The following is a 24,475-nucleotide window of genomic DNA, read 5'->3' as shown; positions in this document are numbered from 1 at the left end:
CTTTTTCCCTGATATGGGAGCTGGTATCCCAAGTTTCAGCTTGTTAAATTTTCAAGGGATCAGTGGAACCAGAATTACACTGGGTTTGGTGCAGTTTTTTTTGGATTCTCTTCTCCCCCACCCGATAAATATGACTCTTGGTTCACATTTTGCTAAATAAATAACTGAACTGGACTCCTGTAAGCAGTGCATCATATATTAATCATTCACTGGTATTCTACTGAAGCACTTTTCTGTCCTGGCCTTCTGGAAGGAGCAGCTCTGGAGAACTTTGCTCTGGTCACGGTGCAGAAAAATACAAACCATGCAGAAGTCATAGACAGAAAATATTTGACTCACATGTATTAAAATATAAGCAAGGTACTCAGCCAATACTGGTACTGTTAGAAGCTATGCCAAACCTTCACAATCTTCTCAGAAAACATTGGAAATATGTTAAAGCATGTCCAAGTACAAAGTATAGGATGACAGGGGGCTTTAAATCTTGTCAACTCATCAAAGAGAATGCAATACTTATTAAAGACATCAATAGTTAGATTTTCTTGGCTGTCCTAGTCTATATATTTACAGGTTTTCTAAATATATAAACTACTGAGGTTCATATTAGGTTTCTTTAATGGTAACTTGCTAACTACTGTTCTCACAAATAAGCTCTGTAAATGGTCTTAGTAATAACTCTTGCACACAGCAAAACTGATAACCCTCATTCAAATCAAAGATGATGCCAACAAACCCAATACAAATCACGCTGTAGATTTCAAAGGCTGATCTTTATCAGCCTCTACAGTTCCTGATAAGTGTTAGCTTTGACTCAAGTAGTGCATTACACAGATACAGCTACAACCAATACTTTCTTCAAAATTACTATCAGTTTTTTAAGAAAAAATAGAACATAAGAACAACTTCAAGTACCTTCTTTAATCAAGGACAAAAAGAAATGTATATTCACTCCTTTTCTAAATCCTAGTCTATTTCTTTCGTTTGGTCATCCTTTCAGTTTGACTTAAGAAAGAAGTGGAGAACAGTCTGCTTTTTTCTTTTAGAAGAGGGCAGGGTTAGGCTGACAGAATCAAGTGCTATCCTTTTTTTGGATCCAGAAAACATTGGATATCAATGCACAACAAGTATTAAAATAAAGTTACAGAGGAAAACAAAGGACTTGGTTAAATATGTTGTATTTATGCTATTTGAATGTTATGACTCCACCTGAACAGCCTTTACCTTACAGCTAATCTACATAGTGAGGACTGAGCACCAACCCTAATAAGAAAGTATCTGGAAAGAGTAACAGACATTTGATTTTTCCCTGTGGACAGTCATCCTAATTGAAGTGGAGGACAAAATTTCTTTTCTGCTATATATAAAGAAAGAAAATATCATGGCTAGAACATACACTGAAAAATGGATTCCTCCTCCAGAACTATTTCCAGAATTACCTTCACAAGACAGATTCCCCAGCTCTTTGAACAAAGTCCCCAGTTGCTTATCGGCACTTGCTAGTTCTCTGCAAAACAGCTGAATATGTGCCAAGCTTCATGAAACAGCAGAACTCAGGCTTGCAGACCATCCCCACACAGCCTCCCAGAACTACTCCAGCACCCAAACAGCCCACTAGTTTTTTACCTTCAGGTACCAGTGTGGGTTATTCAAAGCCGTGTGCAGTGCAGTCCTGGGGGCAGCATTCAAGTGCCCTCGGAGAACACTGGCTGTGTTGAAATACACAATCTCATGCAGGGTCCTGTCTTCTGCAGGAACAAGGTATTTTCTGGAAAAGCATGAGGTATGGGGGGAGTGGGAGAGAGACAAGCTTCAGCTTAAGGGAAACAACACAATTCTGCTGTAGTCAGACTGCAAAAATGCATGTTTCCCATCCAGTACTGAAAAATCTCTGAAAAACAAGATGAACAGCACTGAAATAAACTTTTAAGCAGAGAAGTCTGTTATTAACAACTCTACATTGAATGAATTTAGCATAGGACTCTAGCTGAGACACTGACAAATTATGAAATAAGGGCAGCAGATACAGTGCTAAGCAGTCAAGTACTCCACAGATCTTGCTTGTTCATCTCAAGGACTCATCATGAGTCTCTACTCATCTTTGTCTTTCTATCTGAAGCTTTTTGCTTGGCAGTCATACTTCTGTTAGCTTCTCTACCTCCCCCCCCACCCTCTATAATTAACAAGAGCCTTCATCTCTTCCCCCACCACAACAAGCCTTTCACATTTTCCACTGCAGAGCTGCCTCCAAAACTGCATCTGCTATGCCTTGCTCACCAAAACAGCTCCCAAAATGGACAGGTTATCACACTTGACATCGGTACAGTTTCATGAGTAGAACAGATCAGCAAAGATTAGGGTAAAGACTCTTGACTTTATTTTGCCACTTATACCCACTCCTCCCTCAACTCTGTTCCAGTAGCCAAAGTAGGTTGGTCAATTTGTATCCTAGTTATTTCTACTGGAAAAGAGGTGTGGTTTGTTTGGTTTTGGGTTTTTAGTTATTTTTAGAGCCCTCAAAGAAAGAATAGGAAAGGGAAAAATAAATGCACCACTGAGACATAATTTTGACAAGATTAACATGTTAGTAAAATTTCATTTGCAACTTACGATGCAAACTTATGCAGGAATATAAAACAGGAAGGCTCACCTTACAAGACTGTCTATATAGTCAACAACTTCAAAACGAAGCATTTCAAACTTGGTCAGTTTCTTAGACCTCCTTGATTCCTTCAACTCCAACAAAGTCTTTAAAAAAAAGTGGTGCATAAGATTACACAGGAGGCAGTTATTCTCTGGAGAACACAATCTATATGTTTAATGTGTATAATTAATTTTTGCTGGCATGTTCTCACTGATGTTTGAAATGCAATCATGCAGTTATTTTTATTTAGGCCAATGTATTCAGTTCTCAAACTCGTAGGAGTTCGAGAAATTCAAAGAAATATGTGTTAGGCAGAATGTCTAAATTACAAGTTAAATAAAAAGAAAACATCTAATTTGCATTTTAAAATCCTGGTTTATGATAGATATTTTCTATAATTTTCTATGTGTCAGGAAGGCCTGAAATACATAGTTGGTACTTATTCATTCCTTTTTTAGAAGAGACACACACACACACAACCCTTTACTTAGAGCTACAGCAAGCTGGGAACCATGAAAATTTTAAAACATTAATTTAAGGAATCAGTCAGTAAAGCCTAGGCAGGCCTGACCTTCTGAAGTTGATAAAGGTCTGTCTTCTTCTGGAGCTCCTTTTGTGACGATACGGACACATTTCGTTCTTGGGAAGCTTCTGCTACTGGAACAAAACTAATGTTTGATATGTAAGGTAGACTTTTCCTACATAAACCTCCTAACCCAAGCAATCTTCAACATACTCAATAGCTCCTTGTTCACATAGACCCAATCACAGGCAGCTTTTTGGGTCTTACATCTTGTAAAAGATTGTTAAAAAAAGGAGTCTGCAGTACAGCTTAGCCAACAGTGATTAAATAACAATTCAGCCCTGAGCAAAGGCCCAGCACATCACTTTAAATCTGTTTAAGGCCATCCTAGGTCATACTCTCAACATTTGTTAGTTGGACAAATTAGGACTAGGTACTACTGATGCTTTTGGAATATTCAAAAAGCCACATGCTGCATTTTTTTCCCTTCTCATGTGCAGGAAAATAATAAGAATAGTAAGAAATGAGTTCTCCCTACCTAATCCAGAAACTGCAACCAGAGCAGCAAACAGAAGCATGCTAAGGTATTTCATTGCCCAGTTTTAGTCTCACCTTAATTTATATGAAAATTTCATCTTCATGAACATGCAGTTTGGAGATCAGTTGCACCACTATTAGTAATTTTCAGGTAAAAACAAAGAAGCAAAACCTCCCAAAGCATAATCAGTGCTAGGATAAATGATAATCAGACCAAAAGGAATCTAGATTTCTTGCCTTACTTAAGAAGACAGCAGATGGAAATTCCACCCACACATCACAGGTAAAGCTCTATCAGCAGTAACAATCATGATATTTAAAAGCTTTTTGGTGACCTGCAGAGAACAATTTGGTACCTTCCAGGGTCCTGTGGACATTTGTCTAAGTGTTGAAGACTACAAATCAGAAAACCTCCTCTCCACTAGTACACCAATATATTTTTTTTATTTTCCAAATCCTTCAGCTCAGTTAAGCTTCAGCGAAGCTATTTTGTTTGTTCATGATTTTATGTTTTTCAGTTAGTTAGGCTGTCAGGACAATGGACTTTATTGTTGTTATAAAAAAGTAGTATTTTGGACTATCCTTTCACTCTAAGAGCTCTGTGGGTGATTTGGGTACATCACATTTTTGGCAGGTGTCTGAGAACCCTCAATAAAGATCAATACCATCACAAAGTAAGAAGTTATCTAACTCAGCAATTTATTTACGTACAGTATATCTCAACTTGCCTTCTCACTTCTCCTTTGGAGTTTAAATCCACTTTGAAAACAAACTAAGATTATCATGGATTCTCTATTTTAAAACCATCTTCAAATCCTAAGTGAAAATAAATACTGTCTCTTTTGCTTTATAGCTCCGCAAGTTCTGAATCCCCAGAGTTGTTGTTAGGTATTTATTTCCTCAAGGTAAAAATCCAACTACTTAAAGGCCTTTTGCTTTAATTATTTTTTTCCAAACTAGACAAAACTTTGCTTTTCCATCATAGTTCAGATTCCTCACTGCTGGTATCAGCAGTGACATACACAGCTTTATCAAAGTGAGGACTTATTTTCTCTACCACAGCTCTGCTTTTACTACAGTTCTGCAAAAATACACGGTACAAGAGCTGAATCTTCTGGACAACCCTCAGTTAATCTTACAGTGTACTGTGACTACTTTAATTAATATTGACAGCATCTGGGGGTTATTGCCTACTTGTCCAAATGCTGTACAGCAACCACACTGATGAGCTTAATTAATATGCATAAAACAGACCAGATGATAACCAATTCATCTTCAAAAGCCAATCTTTGGGGAGTGCTTCTCCATAATTCAGGCCAAGCAACGACATTCCTATTCCAGAAGAATGCTGGAATACATCATACTCCTATTTCAGAGAGAATGCAGCAGTTTCAGCTAACACACTTCTAAAAGAGAGAATGCTGCTCATTTGCCTTGCTAAACTTTGAAACATATCCTCTACCATGAACAATCAAATCTAGGGGCCTGACAGGTCACAGCCTGTCAGGAGAGTTGACAACTGGCACTAGGGGTCCTAGCTCTGAACGTGCAGGGGAGGGAACTTTACATGCATTTGGGTTAAATACCACATCATAAAGTCTGCTGCTATTTATTCTTAAAAACAGTTTGTTTTTAGCAACTGCAACATCTGCTAAAATGCTCAAAATACATGTATGAGAGATTTAGGGGATAGTGTTTGCTGATCTGTCCAGTTTCTTATATTACATGACTCTTCCGTATTATAAAAATCATGAACCACATAGCAGCAGAGAATATAAACATTTCCTAAATTTGTGCATGTATTAAAAAAAAAATCCTGTAAATATTTAATACAATGACAGGCTATCTCAGGAAAAATGTTCGGCTTACTCACTGGTCAGATTACAAAATAGCTTTTATATAATTTGTAATGGAATACATGACGGTACACACCCACCTTCTAGATTCTGAAACTGGGTCAAGAACTCCTTCAACTTTTCTGCTGTCTTATCAAACTCCCTTCCAGAAGATGACATCAAAATTTCCACACATTGTTGGAGCATGTTTACCAAATCAGTCTTATTCAACATCCTAAAAGACACAATTGTTGGTTGAAGATGAAATGCAGAACAACAAAACAGTTTTCAATGTTCTTAGTTGAAAAAGATTGAAAAAAAAATTTTAAAAACTCCTTCTAAAAGAAAAAATCTCAAGGATTTCAACCATGCAATCTTGCAGCAAAGTAATTTTTTTCCTGCTGTCATTAATAGAAAGAAACAAGCCAATTAGGTTTGGTGATGATGTCCTTCACATTTTCCTGCAGAACAGTAGTTTTCCTGATTATCTAAAAACACTTGCTGAACACAACAGTTGCAGTTTTTGAAACTGGGAGTCGGACATCAAAACAAAATTAAAAAAACCCCAACACACAAAACCCAATCATCGTAGGGTTCACAACTCATTCCCAAAACCAGCAAATGAAATGTTAAAAAAAAAAAAAATCACTATGCAAAAACATCCACAAAATTATTGTCTGTGACTCAGAATGACTATCAAATTAAATCTGTATGCCTTTTTCTGTATTTAATTGCTGTAAATCACTAGAATCCCAGAACCATTCAAGTTGGAAGGGATCTCTAGAGATCATTTAGCCCAACCTCCAGGTCAGCATTTACTTTCTATTTAGTTATTAGGGACTTTCCCAAATGTCACCAAGCACTGCCCAGTCTCAAAATCTTAATTTAAAAGATATCAAAACAATGATGGTGTCTCAGGCAGTGGGTTTCCATATCAGCTACCTAAAACTGACTATGAAATTTGAGGAAGAATTCAGAAGAGTCTGGGGAAGCACTGTGGATATCTGGAGGGACAACTGAAATTTGAGCTCTAGTTTCTAAATGGCCATTGATACTAAACGCTTATAAAGGTTAAAATTTAAAACTTCAATTTGTCTGCTTCAGGGTTATGGATTTTTGCTAGTCAGGTATGCACTTGTATTGTACAGAAAATAATCAGGAGTTAAAAACAGAAAGGGTGACCTTGGCCACACAAAAGGCTAGAAAACATTTTGAAACTGTCTCCTATAGTATAATGGGTAAAGAGAATAGCCTTGTTCCAGGCCAGATATAGCACTGCAATTAAATATCCAAAATGGAGAAAAGAGAAACAGATCTGGAGATCTATGAATGTGAAAGAAAAAATTTCATAGTATTATTCAAAAGGAAGCTGCAAGTTCTAGAAAAAACTTATTTACAACAACAATGGGATTAATTACAGGGCCCAAAGATCAGGCAAGAAGACAGTTATCACATGTGAGAAAACAGTAAAGGATCCTTTGCAACCTTTTAGGTTTGAGATTACTGCAAGGTATTCCAGGTATCGGGTGGGGTTGAGATTTTAACTGGTGAGGAGTCCAGCTTAAAGCAGAAAGGAAGATCTCAGGCAGTAAAGAAATCTGGTTATTCAGACAAGTCATGAAAGAGAAGAAAGGAAGCTACAATGAAGTCCACAGAAACTCCTTCTGAATGCTCAAGTGGGTAATCACCTGAAGAAGTTATACCAGGTTGGTCAGCACCGAAATGACTGGTCACAGAAGGGCAGGACTGTGATAAGCAGCATATGGTAAAAAGCCATCCATAAATAGCAGACAATAAACAGAGCACAGTATCTACACAGAAGACAATAGGGCAGGCAGTCCTTGAAGTTTTGCCACCCAAAAGGTTGGCGAGATGTCCCAGCCAGTTAGCTCCACATAACCAACCAAATGAGACACTCTCCAATCTTCCTGATGTCTCTCTTCTGATGGAATTAATGCAAAATGAACTAAAGCTCACACATTCTCTCTGTTGCCACATGGTATCTTTTAGACTCTTGGCTTTTAGACTCTGGAAAACTCAGGCAGAGTAACCACTGCCTAGATTAAGTTAGATTACCTGAAACACCATCTTTGGGAAGAGCACTTCTAGCAGAAGGGATAAAAGCCTGCCCAAGGAAAGGCTGAAGTAGAGAAGCCAATCACAAAAGAAATACAATTCAGCAACTTAAAACCTTACATTCAAACATAATTCATGAAAGGCAAAAGAGATACTTTGTCAGAAAATGAGAAATAAACTGATCTAAAGCTTCTCTATTTTTTTACTTTCTAAATAAAAGGAAAAAAAGATGGATTCCAGAAAAACACTGAAAAGGAATATTGGATGGGGAAGGGTGAACATAAGGATATCAACAGGTGATGTGAATCCTAGGAATGCAGAGATAATAAGGAACAGTGAGTAACTTTTAAACAGGAGCAAAAGGAGAAAAAAAAGATTGCCAGTAGAAGGGGAAAGACCTCATTTTCTTCTAAAAGATAACAGAAATATTCTATACAGGAAAAGCAGAGACAAGAGGAATTATTTGTAAAAAAACAAACAGAAGTTAAAAGCTGAAAAAATGATAATCACAGCTAGAATTCCAAGTACTTGAAGTTGTGTTGGGCAAGTTTTGTTAAGAAAAATTAGAGTTTCTGGATTAAAAATAAAAAAGAATCATAGAATCATCATCTATGAAAGCAGCGACCATGATCACTGTATTTCTATCAGAGGCTCCCACAGTGGCAGCCAGGACCAGAAGAACAACAGGAGGGAGATGAACAGATAAGAATAAAAGGGGAGCAAGCCAGAATCTGATGGAGCATCAACTTTGAGACAGGAGACAAATGAATTCAGAGAGGATGAAAGCAAATTAAACAGAGGAGAAGAAAAAGGAGAGGGAAAAAATGGCCAAGAGTTATTAAGAGATTACAGACAGACAGAGGAAAGCAGAATGACACATTTTTGGACAAGAGCTGAGAGGTGACTGAGTGCTGTCAAGATTCAGGAGAGTCAGAGAAGAAACACAAAGGAAAGACTGCAGAAATGACAACTCAAGCATGTAATCATTTCAAAGGGATGAGGGTAAAGAACACGGAAAAATGGCTGTGTACAAGAACCACTCAGTATGGCAAAGGTACAGTTTGAAGAGTGTGTTTCCTTGTGTGTGTAAAAAAAAAAGCTACCCTCCATCCACCACTGACAGGTATTTTCTGTGCAGTTTCACTGCCAGACACATCAAACCTGAGCAGCTCGGGGGGTCTGGAAGAGGCAGTTACATTTACAGGGTCGCACTGGCTCCTTGAGCGGCAAAGCCGAGGGATCGTTTGAACGAGTGCAACTCTCAGGAGACAGACACTGCCATGTGTCTGTTTAAAGCACATTTACAAGTCTGTAGCTGCAACACTGCAATTGAAAGGCTTTTTATCAAGAAAACCAGCTTTGATGACTTTGGCATTTTAAACACTGGCAGACAACACAAGTACAGGCTCTCCTAAAGTCCTACGCTCACAGTATAAAAAAAAAATTAACTCAGTCTCTGTAAAAATTGTTAAGGCAAATTAAGAAGAGAAGAAAAGCAGTAAAATAAAAAAGAAAGGCTTCAGCTACAATTAATTTGGAATAGATTCTAATTTTCACGACAGATTAAAATTTAAGACAACTAAGACTAATAATTTGATTGATAATATCTCCCACAATTATACTTTAAAAGACAAAACCCAACTCGTTCTCATTCACACAAAGTAATCTCAGTGGTTTCAGCAAAATTACTCACAGCATTTGAGATATTAGAACCTGGCTGAATTTCACAGAAATCAGTAGAAAAGGAAACTAAAAACAGCAGCCAATTACACTTGCAAATAACCCCAAAACTAGCTGTGAACAGGTAACATCCTCAGCTTTAAGTTCTAGAATAGCTGATGACTGATATTTTCCATGTGTATTAAAACAAAATGGGGAAAAAAAATCACCTTGCTAGTTGAAGAGATGACTCATACTCCTCTGTCTCCCACACTCGGTTTTCCAAACAAGCACAGTGCAACTCCCTGATCTGTTATGCAGAAGGTGAAGAAAGGATAAAGTGTTTTACAAAGTAATGTGGAAATCTTAAAACAAGCTGTTCAAAGCAATATGCAATTCCTTTAGAGCCTGTTTTCCAAAGATGCAGAAATGATTGCACAAGGAATGAGAGCACTTAATATCTTCCAGAGCTAAGCTTCTGCTGGAGACTGTTGCTCTGCACCAGGTTCACCAGGTTCCAAACAACTAACATTCAGGTGACGATAACTGCAGTGAACAGAAAGGAACTCCAATCAAACGCCCCAGCTAACACATCCTTTTATTCTCAAACAGTGGGACAGGCCATGCTGCTTTTGTAGCAGTGACAGATTCTAGTAACAGTATGGAATACATTGAGAACTGAGAGACAAGTGAACATGCACAGAATATATAATTGCTCTTCTACTGGAAGAAATTGCTTAGCATGAGAAGGTGGATTAAATCACACCAGAGCAACAGGACTATTAGGAATAATTATCACAGTTCTTCCTGCTACTGCTTTTTTCTGTACAGAAGGTTGCTAAAAACTCAGTCTCTTAATTTGAACTTGACTGGTGATCTAATAGGTGGCAGAAGAGTATACATTGTCTGTAATGCATACAGATAATCTCACATGTGGGAAAGTGTGTGGATTCTTTTGCTGATCTGTGCACCTGCCTCCTCCTGGAAGCTCCTTCCTGTGGACTGACAAGGTATCATCCATGCCAGTAATAAACCACATACTCTCATCCTCCGTCCATAGCAAGAAAGCATCTCTCTCCCTTTTAAGTAGCAGGGGACAAAGCAGCACATTAGTAAATAAAGAGTAAATCTTTATTTAGATGTCACACTTTGAGGCAAAAAAAAAAAACAACAAAACAAACCCAAACCAAAACCACAACAACAACAAAACACACATATAACAGTACATCACCTGCTTGCCCAAAGGATACTTTGGAAGAGAAGATGTGAAAACATGAAGACATCTCAGAATTGAAACATAATTTTCATGGTAAACATGTAGATCTTCCAGCAACTTCGCTGTTTCTTCCTACAGCGACAGAATAATTTTAAAGTAATTCTGACATCCATTTAAAATTCCCATAAAGCACTTAAAATTACTCTGAAGTTTTGATATTGTAGTGTGCTATGATTTAAATCACCTTAAACTGAAACCACTAAGCAAATGATCTATATTTCAACAGTTTACTGTGTCCCCTTTGCATATTGTTACCTTTACTTTCTTCCTTCAGCTCAGTAGAGATTTACTGTTGGCTAGCATTATTATTCTACCATTTTCAGCTATATTTAGGCCTTTAGACTTGAGATGTCATCTCACAACAATGAGAGTATACACTATTCCTTTAGCAGGGAATGAGAAATTACATAGCTACTTTTACTTGGAAATTTGCATTTTTCTACTACAAATACATTTAAAAATTCATTTCTTATATTGTGGGTGGCTGTTGTTTTTATTAGTTATATGTACATAAAAAGACCAGTTCACAGAAAACAAAGAAATATTCAGTTGCTGCTCCTATGTGTTTTTAATTTGACTTTTGCTTATACATGTGTGAGAATATGTTATTCTGCAGTAAGAACCACAGAAATAAAAAAATTACATTAAAGAAAAAGAAATTATTGACTACTGCTGCTGAATTTTCTGGGTGGCACCACGTTATCACTGACCTGCCATGAAAGCATTAACATTTTAACATTTCTGGAAAGCCACACTCAAAAATTCTGGTAACTGTACTAAAGACATTTAGTCTTTATGGTCATTTACATTTAAGTCTGTGAATCAAAAGATCTTCTCTCCTCTGCCTTCAGTCAAAAATAAAGAGGAAAAACCACAGGATCCTCTACATATTTTACTGTCCTCTTGCCTAACTCTGAGCAAACTATTCCAAGTGCAAAGAGAAAAACAAAATAAATCATTGATGTTTTCTGGAGTTAAACTGAAACAAAGGGTATCAAAGATAAAAGCAAAACCTTGTGTACAGGCAATATAAGGAAGTACAGATGTATGGAAAGAAAAGGCATTGTACTGCAAAGACTGAAAGTAACAAAGACAGTGCTACAGAGTTTTCTGATGTTAAAGAAAGTTTTAATTATAAAAACCATTAATTGTCTTTCTCCCCATAAACTTCTTATATATAGGAATTTAAGAATCACTGATATAACAACTGTTAAGGCAACCTCTAAAATCTTAGTTAGACAAGTTTGTATTTTAATTTTAAGTAGGATCATTAAGAAAATAAAAATTATCCCCACCACAAAATAAGCTAAGAAAAGAAAACAAGTTTCCTCTTATGCTGCTTCGACCTTATTTCCCCAAACCCCAAGCATTAACACATCTATATTTTCCTTCTTGGTCCTAGCTCAAGATATAGTTAATATAAGTAAATAGCAATGTATTTTGCCAAATAATGAAGTAAAAGGCAAAATCCATTTCAGAAGAGCTCAAAAATGTCATTAGGAGACTATGTAACATGTTTCCAGAACAGAAATAGAAGACACAGATTGCCACATTTACATAGTTTCAAATTAAACTTGCCATGAAATCTTTCAGACAGATTTGTTAATAATTACAATGTAAAATTGCTTTTAAAACTGAATATTTTAAATAGGTGAGATGCTTCCCATAGTTATTAAAAAAGATGGTAACAACATGGAATCTAAATGAGGCTGATAAAGTGTATTGCAGGTTTAGGGGCTAAGCTGGAAGACTGAAGTGAGCTGGTGCTGAAATATCAAGTTCATATGAAAGATTACTATAGTGATTTTGAAAGTGTCTCCAAAGCTGGGCATGACACTGTAGATTAGCATGACATCAAAATAAACAGCACCTGATTAATGCAGCAGTAGGACCTTTTTTACCCAGGCAGAATACTCTGCCAGCTTGGCAAGGCAGTAAAGATCCCACCTCTGTTGTGGAGATTAGAATAAGTGTCTTCAATTAAAATCTGTGAGAAGCATCATATACACCTAAGCATGAGAATTCCAGCTTCCTTCCCCAAGTTAAAAGGTGAGGCTTGTGAAATAAGGGGTGTATTATTAAACATTTAAGGTTGAAAACATAGAAAGTTTAAGCTGATGAGTATTCAACTTTCAAAGCAGGTGAGAATAAAGGGCAAGAGAACAGTAGTAGCTTATTTTTGCCAATGAAGATAATGGATCACAAAATGATGTAAAATACCTCATATTGAATACTGTAACTGTACTGGCAATGTTGCCTGCTCCTAACTTCCCCTCCAGCCATTACCATTGTTCTTCACACTTGAAAAAGCTTTACATACCAGGCAAGTACCATTTGCCTGACAGGTTAGAAATACTTGAAATGAATAGTCAGGAGAAATCCTTTACCTTCAGCAATGCTTCTACTGAGAGCGGCTCAGATGATGAAAATAACAAAGAGATTTTTGTTGGTGAATTCCTAAAGGGCTCACAATAGCAGTAGTCTGACTTCAATCAGTTGGCAAAGCCTCAGATAAACATGTAACAAATTAGTTTTAATCCTGTATGAGGTCTAGTATGAATGTGTGCCCTGGGACACAGACTCTGCCCTACTGAGTTCAATCAGAAACTATGCAGAGGCTATGAGGGATTAAGAGCTTATGAAATAACCTCCAAGATTGCTTACACATTCTTCAAACACTTAACTGACCTTCCAAGAAAATCAGTCTGAGTAAGCATGAAAAGACCTGGCCATAAATAAACCCTGTATCCCTCTTTTTAAGCAGTAGTATTTCTACACATATCTAAAAGTTGATGTTAGAAAGTTGGGCAGCTTCATATAAAGTCTGACCTGGCAACCCTAGAGATTTGGAATGTTGACCTACCAATCCTAATTCTTCATTACTGGTTACAAAGCACAGTATGTTCTGTATGAAAGATGTTATACAGAACTACACATCTTGGTCTTGCATTTTATTATGCTCCACAAAGTGATACATTGGGCAAGTTATTTCTGTTCTTCAAAGACATTCTTAAAATTTTACCTTTAAGAAGCTGTCATTTGTCAGCAGTGCAACCTGTTTCCCTGACTCTTGCTTTTCCACATACCTTATGGCAAGAAAAAAAAAAGAAAACAACATAAAATTATAATGTAAAGGAAGATTCTAGGGTAGAAAACTTTTAAAATGCTTATGCTGCTATAAGGAATACGTAGTTTTCTTTGGAAAAAAATCAAAAAGCACAGTCAAATCCAACAAGTTGAAAGGCCACACCAAAATCCTAGAGATTAAGCTTCAAATCAGCTTAACAGGTTCAAAAGTGATTTATGGTTATTTGTCAGAATAACTTGTTTCCGTATTAAGAACGAGAAGAAAAAAAAAAGTAAATTCAAGTGATTGCACATCACAGAAGCTGCACTCTCTAGACTAGAACATTAAGGCTTAATGAAATTACTTAGAAATGTCTTCTGTTTTATCAATTTACCTTTGCTATAGAAACATGCACAAATGAGCTATACTGTTCACAGAGCTACATTTACAGATTCTTTTAATCTTTTCTAAAACCAACTCAACACATGATTGTCCAAAAAGATTTCCACCTTTACCTTCTAAAAGAGGGCAGTCTCCGAATGTTTTCACACTGATCATGTGATAAAGAATAAGCTCTCTTCTTAATATCTACCACTTGGCAGCACAGTACACTGAGGGGCTGGGAATAGAAGTGCTCCACAATACAGAGCTGAAAAATAAACCAAGAACTAGGGATGTTAATAAAATTAAATCTCCCTGCTATATCTACCTTTTAATGTGCTTTTACTACTACGTTGCATATACTACAATTATAGTAATGGTACTCCTTTAAAAAACATTAATTACAACTCATAAATATTCCCTTAAGTCACTACAGGACATTGATTATACAATAGTAAACAGTCACATAATTACCCTCTTTTCTATATATACTATGCATTTTCTGTACCTCAACTTTCCCCCCCTCTTATGTAACATCACACCTGGATATAATGACATGATGGTGATCTCTTCTATTTATCACTTCAAAAATCTGATCTGAAATTGCTTCATCCTTGAATACTTTTAACACACGAGGACACAACCATACACTGTCAGGTCTAAAACTTGTATTTGCATGTCAGGTCAACAGAGAAGTACTAAATTTTGATGACTTTCAAATAAGAGGAGCTATGAAAGCCCACAAGGGTCTGTTTTCAAGTACTATGGCCAGGATACTCCTCCTGGCCACAAGTAATCACTGAATCTTGTATATCAAAAAATCAGAGAAATTCTATAAGTATATGACATTAAAAGGGCATGTTTTACTAGCAGGTTCACACATGGAACTAGGCAGGAAAGAAACTATTTCACAATCCTGCATTAAACAGATGACAGGGGCTACAAATTCTTCAGAGAACTCTTGTCTGCAGTCCACAAAAGCTACAAGGAGACTTAGACAGAGAAATACATCTAGATATGAGGAACTATGTAAGACTATAAAAACTTAACTACCATGCTCTGTAGAGACTCTTTGAAAACACCCTGAGCTCTTCCACTTTGTCTCCTGAGAGAGGGTAAATGTAACTTCCACACTGCTACACAACTGCTTGGAGCACAAATATTACTCTGAGGCACCAAATAAATACCCATGCAGCTCCTATTTCCCTGAAAAGGCAGGAAAGTCTGCATCCTGAAATTGTGCCAGAGGAGTTCAGGTGAGGAAGAGACACTGCTGTAGCCTACTCACACCAAAACAAACCAGAGTCCAAGGAAGTCCCTACAGGTGATCAGAACTGGGGAGTTCTGCCAGAGGTGTTAGAAAGCTACAAATTAATCTATAGCAAAATGCAGCTCTTTCTGCCCACTAAGCCTGGTCACCCTTTTAAATGTAGTCTTAAATAGCGTGGGTTTTGTGGCAGAGTAAGCTTTTATTTGCTTCTTCATAGAGTCCTACAGTTTGCTCTTAAACCTTTATCAGTAGATTTTAAAGTACCCATCTGTTCACAGATCCAAACTGTTTTCAAAGGATATTTTTTCATGCAATTCAGCAATAGTAGGACCTAAGAAATCTTTCAGTACCTAGTAATTAGCCTTTGTTTTCACAATCATAATTTGAATTCTTGTTACCACTGCCTACCTGAAACCCTTTGATGAAATTCTGGACAGAAAAGTCATGGTACAGGAATATGTTGATGAGAACCTGCAGAACTTTTTCTCCCAGTTTAAAGGGAAACTGGGATGTCAGAAGCAGCTAAAAGGGAGAGAAAAAGAAAAAGTACCCATAGCAGAAATTTTCTCCTGAGTTCAAATCAGTAAAACATATATACAACTTGATACAACTCTTAGTATGTGTTAATATTCAACTGAGATACTAAATACACTGCCAGCTCCTAAAAACAGTATTTCTACTAAAATATCCATGCAAAGTTAGATTTTCAGTTGATTTTACCACACTTTCATAACTATCTTTCACTAATACAACATTTTAAGTTAATTTGCTTAATGCTATTTTTATAAAATTACAAATAGAACTAAGACTGCTGTAATAAACAATTATATAACTACTTTCAGTATGTGTAACAGAGACTTTGGAAATCCTGTCTACCAAGAATCCACAGGCAAAACATTTAGATGGCTTGAACATATGGATAACTCAGCTAATGTCTGACAGGTTGCAAAACTCAGGCTGAACTTTATTTTTTAGAATTTTAGCTAAGTTTCAAAGCTATTTTTTTCTGGAACAAAGTAAAACTGAAATCACAGCTTGACTTTAATGAAGAAGTGTGAATGTCAAAGTGTAATTGCACAAGGCAATGCAAATGAAAGATGAAAGCAGTGTGTGTGTGTGTCTCAGTATGAGAAGGGAGCTCTCAGTATTGCATTACTCTGCAGCTGCAAGTAGAAATATCTGAAATTCACAGCTCTCAGGAACAGAGTCCTTTCCAAAACCTTCAGACAACTCTGCATTCAAAGGCCACACACAACACACACACACTCCTCATTTCTATTTAGAAAGGGAATTACCTTGTCAATTATTGTAGACAGGTGCTCCTTACAGGAAAGGGACTGGAAAAGCTCTATGCACAGCAGAGAGGAAACTGAGTGAGGAAGTAGTCTGTGGATAATCATTGGTGATGTAGCGATTCCAAAAATCAGCACTAGAGGTAATTCATGGATATGCTGACTGAATAATAGGGGAAGGGGGAAAAAAGTAATAGTTACATTGTAGAAGTTTGTATAACAAATGCATTATGCTCCCACTATAGCACTGAATTTAAATGCAGAAAGGGGTAAATTAAGAGATTTGCTGCCAGTAAACCAAAAGAGGAATTGAAAAGAGAAAATTAAAAAGAAAGGTTGCTATTTAAAGTCTTAAAGTAGATAAGAAAATGAAATTCCATTCTTGGATTTACATTTCAAAAAGTGGCACAAAAAGCATCATTTCAGTTAGTCTTGTGCTGATCCTACTTCCCGAAAAGTTATATTCAGAGAGTCTCATAATTGGATTTTTTCAAAGATACCTATTTAATGTATCTTCTTATCTTTTCTATGTAACAGCCAAGAAAGTTCACAAAATTTACACCATTTAATAAATTCAAAATAAATATGAAACATCTCCAACATCAGTGTTCCAACCACACTTAAAAAAATTTCCGATTCTCCAGATTAATCTTCCTCTTCAAATAATTTTTGAGTACTTGCTTTAGAACTGAAAATCAAGACTGAATGTGTATTCCTTGAGGACAGCATACAATTTATACAAAATACAGTGTTTTCAGTATCATGCCATCATTATTTTCCATTTTTAATAGTTTCAAGTAGGTACAAAATATGCTATCTTAAATACCTCCTACATTAAAACTATCAATTTATTCCTTTCCTTTGTTTTTGCCACAGCAACTTTCTGACTTTGAATTTTAACTGTTATCCCACAATTACTTCACTTCTCTAACTCCTGAAAAGAAATTGCTGAAGACAAACATAAAACCAATAAACTTCATTATTACTGTGTGCTGTTGATAACTTCAGAGAATCTTAGAAAGGAATCAGAACTTGTGATTAACAAATCAGAGGAAACTCTCACATTCACCTACTTCACCCTTATTATTAAACATGTTTAAGACTGAGATGAAGCTATGCAATTTCTTGCTGGTGGCACAGCAAGTGAATTGCCTAGGCCTTCTTTAGAGGTAACATCAGGTGCACACACTGCAGCCCCAATTCTTACAGCTCCAACCGGTAGCTCCAGCATGGGGACTTAAGTGCAAGATGCTCTTTTTGGAGAGCAGCATGAGTTTTTTATTAGCATGCCCAAGATTACATTAAGGATGACAGGCTAGAGAAGAACAGAAGTACAGGAGTACCTGAAGTAGTCAGCTGCTGATTACAGATCCTGGCCAGCTGGGAAAGTTTTATATACACCCCTTTTAGTGAGCTAATGACCTTTAAGCAGCAGCATTACATCAGTAGTCAAACAAAAATACATTCTGCAAACAATTTTAAAATACATAGATATCTTAAAAATTTAGTTTCACATTAAAAAAATTCTGTAAAAACTAGTACCAGTAAATCTTACTATGTGAAGAATTAAATCAGCCACCTCTTATCTCAACTGGCCCTTAGGCACTCTGGTTCACAGTCTCATATTTAGCTTTAATATAATTTACCCCTAAAAGCTAGCAAGTAGTTTTTTGCTCAATCACTGCTGCGAAGAAGCCACACCAATATTTGATTCCAATGCTTCACTGGCCTCACTGCTACATTTCAAATAGAAAATGGGCAAAGGAGTGGAAGAACTAAAGTTCAAGTCACATTACCTGCTGATGATTATGAAGTCTTGAAGAACTTTTGTGGTGAAACTTTCCATGTCTTTGAATATGACTACAACTGGAGGAGACTGCCAGTGTCTAGAAGAGGAATTTCTTTTTTTGCTTGGAGTTTCAGAATCTGTTTTCTTTAAAGCCGTTAATTAAACATTAATACACAGAAGCCAGCAAAATAAAAAATTCTATATTAGAATACTCCAAAGTGACATGACTGACTTTTTGTCAGATGTATTTATTATTAGCACCTAGAACTGCCATTTTTCTTCCTTCTGTTTGGCATAGCATGAAGTACAAAGAATAAATAGATTTTAAACACACAGTCCAACACTGACAAGAAAAGCCCTGAGAGGCAGAACTGGTGGAATTCTGTTGGGAATGAGGGAGAAGATTTGAATTGTGTACACAGACATTGCTTATTTTCTATATCTTTACCTAGCAATTAAAAGAGCATGCACTCAGTACACTTTGGTTTATCACACTGCCCTGATGAAGTCATCAGAAAATCAGTTATAACTTGTATTCATGACAGAAACAAAACTTAAAACTTCAATAGCTTTAGCAAACACAAAGACCTAAAAATATTTTGAAAGTAATTTCCTTACTGATTGCCAATGTAGTGTGGCTGCAGATGACATCATGGCTCATGAGCATTAATACAGTACCTTTGCCCTGGATGGCTGTTCTTCTGTAAAGTTTTGTTTTAATAAACAAAATATCTCTGCACTCCTGGGACAAAAGCATTTGGCATGAAGCTGATACTGCATTTTAATGAAACATATGATAAAACAATATTTCTTGCTTGTGTTTCAGAATTCTGACATTAATACATCATCAGTACCTAACTCCACATCACCTCAATATCACGTTATTTTTTAGTATTACACTAAAAATTAACTTTTGACATTTTCTCACAGAAAGCTGAGTTATTAAATTTCTGTTTTAAACACATCTAAAGGTTAGGTGTTTTCATAAACTGGGGATAAAAAATGCCAACAACATACCTTTTTTAGACTCTCATACCAGCTGATAAGAGAAGACATTGAACAACGTATCCTATTCTGTGAAACCTGCACACAGTCCTCATCTTCCAGTGAGTCCATATCTACATCACAGTTCATCAGCTGCCCCATCAGCTTCTGCATCAGATTTTTTATGCCTTCACAAAACATTTTTAGAAATGTGGTAATGACATTTGGTTATCTGGTGACACTTCTCCATCTCCTACTATAAAAAACTACCTCAAAGTTATTACTCATTATTTTCCACATTTCTAATTATTCTCCTCCTCTTTTCACAATGCGCATCTCATGCTCCTGAAAGCATTAATGATATGCATGCTGCTGATGCAATTTGCCTAGATGGCAACAACTGAGGTTAAGATGCTTGTTTTCCATCTCTACCTGATTACCTTTTAAGAGTGACCTAGAAACAAATAAGGCAGCCACTCCACAGAACTGAGTATGCTGCCATATGTGATTTTAATCTTCTTTCTTAAAAAATAAAAAAGGAGCATGGAGGCTGGGACAATTTTATTCTACCCATTCTCTCACTAAATAATGTGACTGTAAGCATTTAAAAAGTGGAATGCATCATCCACTATCCAATTAAACAAGAAAACCAACCTACATCATCAACATGCAATGCACAAAGCAGCATGTCCTTAACTGCTATGCCACAGCTATGCAGCATTTCAATCTTCACTGTTTTAAACTGAACTGGAAACCTCTCAAAATAGAGTAGGACTAATGCTTTGGTGACATAGGCAAAATCAAAGCAAATCTTTGGAAAGTCTTCAAGATCCCTCTGTCCAATTCTCTCATATTAAGGGGCAAAAGCTAGAATTCCTAGTTAATTGATATCCTATTCAGAAGAAGCATCTATACTATTGCAGTATTTACCTGGGCAATCTTTGGCTTCCAGCAAGGCTACATAAGGAGTAATGTTATCCTGAAGGACATCTGAGAGACCTCTGAAAGTCATGTCATGATCTGTAACATTTACACCTAGAGGGAAAAAAAAAAAAGGACAAAATTTAAAGAGCTTTTTTCCCATGACTCATAAGCACAATGATTGTTCAGTAGACAAACAACAGAAGATACCTCAAATATTTAAGGAAAGAATGAAAAGTATCACATCAGCTGCAAGGAAAGACAAAAAATTAGCACAAGATTAGACATACATGTTGACAGTCCCTGATTAAGAGAAAGAGGGAATCACTGTGAATACCCTTCATCATATAGTTGGTGGGGTTTTTTAAAGCAAGTTTTCTCAAGGGTGCAAACATGCAAGAAGCAGGACTGGTTTTCTAACACCCCTCAGAAGCCATCCACAGCCATGTAAGGCTTGCAGACAGGAAGTTAAATTCACCTTCTCTAGAAGAAGAATTCTAGAAGAATATTCTTCTAGAAGAAGAATATCTATACCTGGATCCTCTCATAGTTCATGTAAAGAGGAAAATTACTGTAAATTCTGTGAAACTCAAGTCTGAATTCACTTTGAACTACTTAGTATTTAATGCTTTTGTTAATATCCTTAATCAGTGAGAAAATAGAACTTGCCCCTCTAGAAGGCAATTCAGAACTTCGTTCACAGATATATTTGAAGCCACAGTTTTTCACTTTCTATTACCTACAAAAGTAGAGTACCTTCCAGTCTTTGTTAGTGCCTACATGGTAAGTTTGAAGCACAGGCCTGATTTTAATTTGCCTAAAATAATACACTGAAAATGTAATCAATTTGCCTTGAATCAGGTTTAGGATTTATAGGTACAAACCTCTGATAGAAGGGAGAAGGGAAGGAAAAAAAAAAAAGGACTTCAGAACTTCACTAACTTCATCTGCAGCTATTTTCTTCACTTTCTGCTCTTTTCCCAAGATAAAGACACTACTTTCCCACATGTAAAAAGATGCACTAAAAGAACACATATCAGAAATACAGAAGCTGTATCATGGGTAAGTTGCAGAAACCATCAAACATGCTGGTGGCAGAAACGGGGATGTGATCAAAGTTATCTCCAGCGCCTGGAACAAAAAACCTCAAATCACTACCAGCTGCTTAAGAGAGACCTGCAGGGGAGTTGTTGACTTACTGGACTATTAAGCAACATAGACAAAAGGGGAAGGAGGTTTTATCTGACTTCCTTCTCCCCACCCAATCTCTTCTGTTGACATGTTTGAAGCTGATATTGCTCACAGTAATTGTTGGAATTCAGTAAGTTTCTTTGATGTGTCTGTGAGCTTCAATCAGATGTACATTACAAAAAATATTTTTAAAAAATTACCTAAGACAAGAGCTGCAGTAGGGATTTCTCTGAACTTCATCTTGCAAGTCCATTCTGTTGTCTTCTCTTGAAAGTTTGAATGAGACCGGCTCAAAAAACTCACCAGATTCTCAAGCATCTGCTTATTCAAGTCTTCCTGTATTTGCTGCAAACATACATAGAAGTCATCTATAAAAATGTGACAACACCACTGCATTTTCCTTTTTCTACTCCTTTCCTGCATAATCTTTAACCCTTAAAACTCCAGAGCGTTAAATCTTCCTGTGATCCATAAACCACACTAACTTATTCATTGTGTGGCAAACAGAGACATTTGCCAACTTGGAAAATCTGGTCAAGTGCCCCAAGAATAATTTGAAAAGTAAATGAGTTTATACCACAGGCTTTAAAAGAGAAAAAAAAAACAACATACTGACAAAGCCTCAGTGACGTAGGCAGAAAAAAGCAATATAATTAGTTTCTGGAACAATGTTCATGGAAATTCCTATTCTTCCTTCTCACCTTACAAAACACCTGTAAACATTTTTCTGAGAACAAATATTCCGCTCCTCCAAATCTAATTTGGGATGAAAGAAGTAAAAATAGTCATAAAGGAAATAATTAAATATGTTTCATAGGAAAAAATACTAAACCACATGACTCCCATGTTTGCTACACGGTCTTTAGATATTCAGGATGATTTTCACACACAGTTTGTATAAGCAGGAACATATGAAAAGATGAAAGAAAGCGGGGTGGGGAGGGAGGAGATAAAACTTTTAAAGGCAAATATGTGTCAGCAGCATTTTCTATTTCTTTTTTTTTTAACCTGTGTGGCTTTGAAAATCTGTCCCTAAACCAAGATATGCCTTCTGCTAGGAGAGACAAAAAAAATCTCCTGTACTCTGAAGTTCAGGAGATCAATATATGTACTCATATATTAGAAACAAGATTAAACCCTTGCTCCAAACAAAATCATCATCAAGATTTATTAGCAACAAAAAGTGACACACAGAGCTGTGAGTTTGATTTTAAGCAAAGTGGCAAAGGCCATCTCTAACAGCATTGAAGAGGCCACTATCAAAGAGTGACGGTCACATCTCCAGGAGATTGCACATGATGCCTCCTCAATAGCCTGAACTCCATTTCCATAATACAGAAGAGATTCTGCTGGTCTGCTAAAAAACTGATAAAACTGTACACAAAGTAATTTTAGTCTTTTCATCCTCTGCTTATTGAAGAATGTTTTTTTGGCCTTTCTGATATTGATTGTGCAGCTCTGAACTCCCACTTGATAAATACTGTGCAACTGAGGACAAATTGTAACATGACATTTTTGAAAGAATTTATACCACCAGCATTATAACACCATTGTAACAACTCCTGTATTACCAGAGATCCTTCAACAGTCCTTTGAGGTTCTTTTCAGATTCCACCAAACCCTGAATTACCTGTGATCACTATTGTTTTTGCTAAGCTGACCTAACAAGAACCTCAATTCTTACTCTGTGTGATTACAGAATATATTATTTCTTCCACTGTGCACTTGTGAGTGGAATTCAGTCTGCCATAGCATTACACATTAACCTAGGTTTCTTAAAATACATCAGTCTTTTCTTGTCAAAACAACTTTGTTACTAGCATTGTTTTGATAATGTTCCAGAAAGTTCACCAGGCTGCTCTGCATCTCAAATGACCAAGTCACTTATTTACCTGGCATTCTCACTCTGGAAAAGTCACGGGAACTAGAAGTTCAGTTACTGCCACAACACCAGGTTTCATCATGACTGCTTGTTATGTGGTTTGAAAATCATTATCTTCATATTAGAGCAAAAATTACTGTATTTTAGCCCTGCACTTTGCCTTTTTGTTTCTAGACCAGATCCTGGTAGAATGAAATCTTGCCACACAGGAGAAGAATGTTTCCGTATGCCCTTGATGAGATTTATCACAAGAAATTTGCAAGACCTCTTCTGACAGCAGGGGTCAAAACTGGGATACATTGCAATACTGAAACCAAAAAAAGTCCAAAATTCCACCTTTCTAAAACAAAGGGCAGTTCCTGCTACACTTCTGTCAGCTTTTCAGTTGTGAGAAGTGTGAAAGGACATCACCAGATGACACATGGTGCTGCCACAGGCCAAGAGTGCTCTATAACAAAGTGCCTTGGAGGGCAAATCCTCTTCTGAACACCTCAGGCAGATACCAGAGAACCAGGAAAACACCAGCACAAGCACAAGGCCTGCCAACAAATTACCAGGGAGCAGGGCCTTGGCAAAATCTTTGGAGAATGTCCTGCTAGGCTCCCTTAGCACACTAGCAGAACCCCTAGAATAAAAGCCCAAACCAGCAAGCCACATGCTTCCCACATACTCTGCCATGGATCAGGTTTGCTACACTAGGGTTTGAAAACACGTGAGAAATGGAATCCTGACTAGCTAAAGCCCTCACCTACCTGGTCTGACCTCACAGATGATGCTGCTTTGAGGAGTTCAGACTTGAGACTTTCTAAGGCCCCTTCCAATCTAAATTATCACACTATTTTATATGTTACAACAACCACCAGCACCATCTTTGCCAACAGCGGGATAAAAGGATGATGATTCAAAACTCAGAAGGGAAGTTATCACAGATACACCAGAAACAATATGAAGAAAATTCTCTGTGTAGTAGCTGAAATAACTGCAGGTAATCTGCCCCACGGCAATTCAAACTCTAAGGAAATGCTCATATCAATATGTCAGTATAGGAGGAACTGTCTTCCATAAGCAGAAGTAAGGTCAGAAGAAAGTATCTAGAAAACTCCTAACAGCCTCAAAGAAAACAAGCGTTGGAACAGAATTAGAGGAATTTA

General features: G+C 36.8%; 1 protein-coding gene across 6 annotated transcripts in view; it reads right to left on the bottom strand.

The window, feature by feature from the left end:
• The window catches only part of ORC3 (origin recognition complex subunit 3), a 35,114-nt gene that overhangs the window by 5,369 nt on the left and 5,270 nt on the right, over positions 1-24,475 (bottom strand). For 2 of the 6 annotated variants that reach the window (XM_056487818.1, XM_056487813.1), the window contains exons 4-17: positions 21,643-21,787; positions 20,261-20,365; positions 19,364-19,518; positions 18,354-18,490; positions 16,561-16,720; positions 15,674-15,787; positions 14,130-14,263; positions 13,570-13,633; positions 10,503-10,619; positions 9,502-9,581; positions 5,638-5,771; positions 3,213-3,298; positions 2,648-2,745; positions 1,624-1,765 (exon numbers count right to left, since the gene is read on the bottom strand). In XM_056487818.1, the coding sequence (XP_056343793.1) occupies positions 1,624-1,765; positions 2,648-2,745; positions 3,213-3,298; positions 5,638-5,771; positions 9,502-9,581; positions 10,503-10,619; positions 13,570-13,633; positions 14,130-14,263; positions 15,674-15,787; positions 16,561-16,720; positions 18,354-18,490; positions 19,364-19,518; positions 20,261-20,365; positions 21,643-21,760 (1,644 nt within the window). In that variant the 5' untranslated portion in view covers positions 21,761-21,787. Of the gene's footprint in view, positions 1-1,436; positions 1,516-1,623; positions 1,766-2,647; positions 2,746-3,212; positions 3,299-5,637; positions 5,772-9,501; positions 9,582-10,502; positions 10,620-13,569; positions 13,634-14,129; positions 14,264-15,673; positions 15,788-16,560; positions 16,721-18,353; positions 18,491-19,363; positions 19,519-20,260; positions 20,366-21,642; positions 21,788-24,475 lie in introns of all 6 variants that reach the window. The other 4 variants (XM_056487817.1, XM_056487814.1, XM_056487816.1 and 1 more) reach the window with 3 other exon arrangements.

The sequence above is a fragment of the Oenanthe melanoleuca genome, chromosome 3, assembly GCF_029582105.1.
Source record: "Oenanthe melanoleuca isolate GR-GAL-2019-014 chromosome 3, OMel1.0, whole genome shotgun sequence".
Classification (NCBI taxonomy): domain Eukaryota; kingdom Metazoa; phylum Chordata; class Aves; order Passeriformes; family Muscicapidae; genus Oenanthe; species Oenanthe melanoleuca.
Note: the sequence above shows the minus strand (reverse complement) of the source record. Positions and strands in the feature narration are given on the sequence as shown.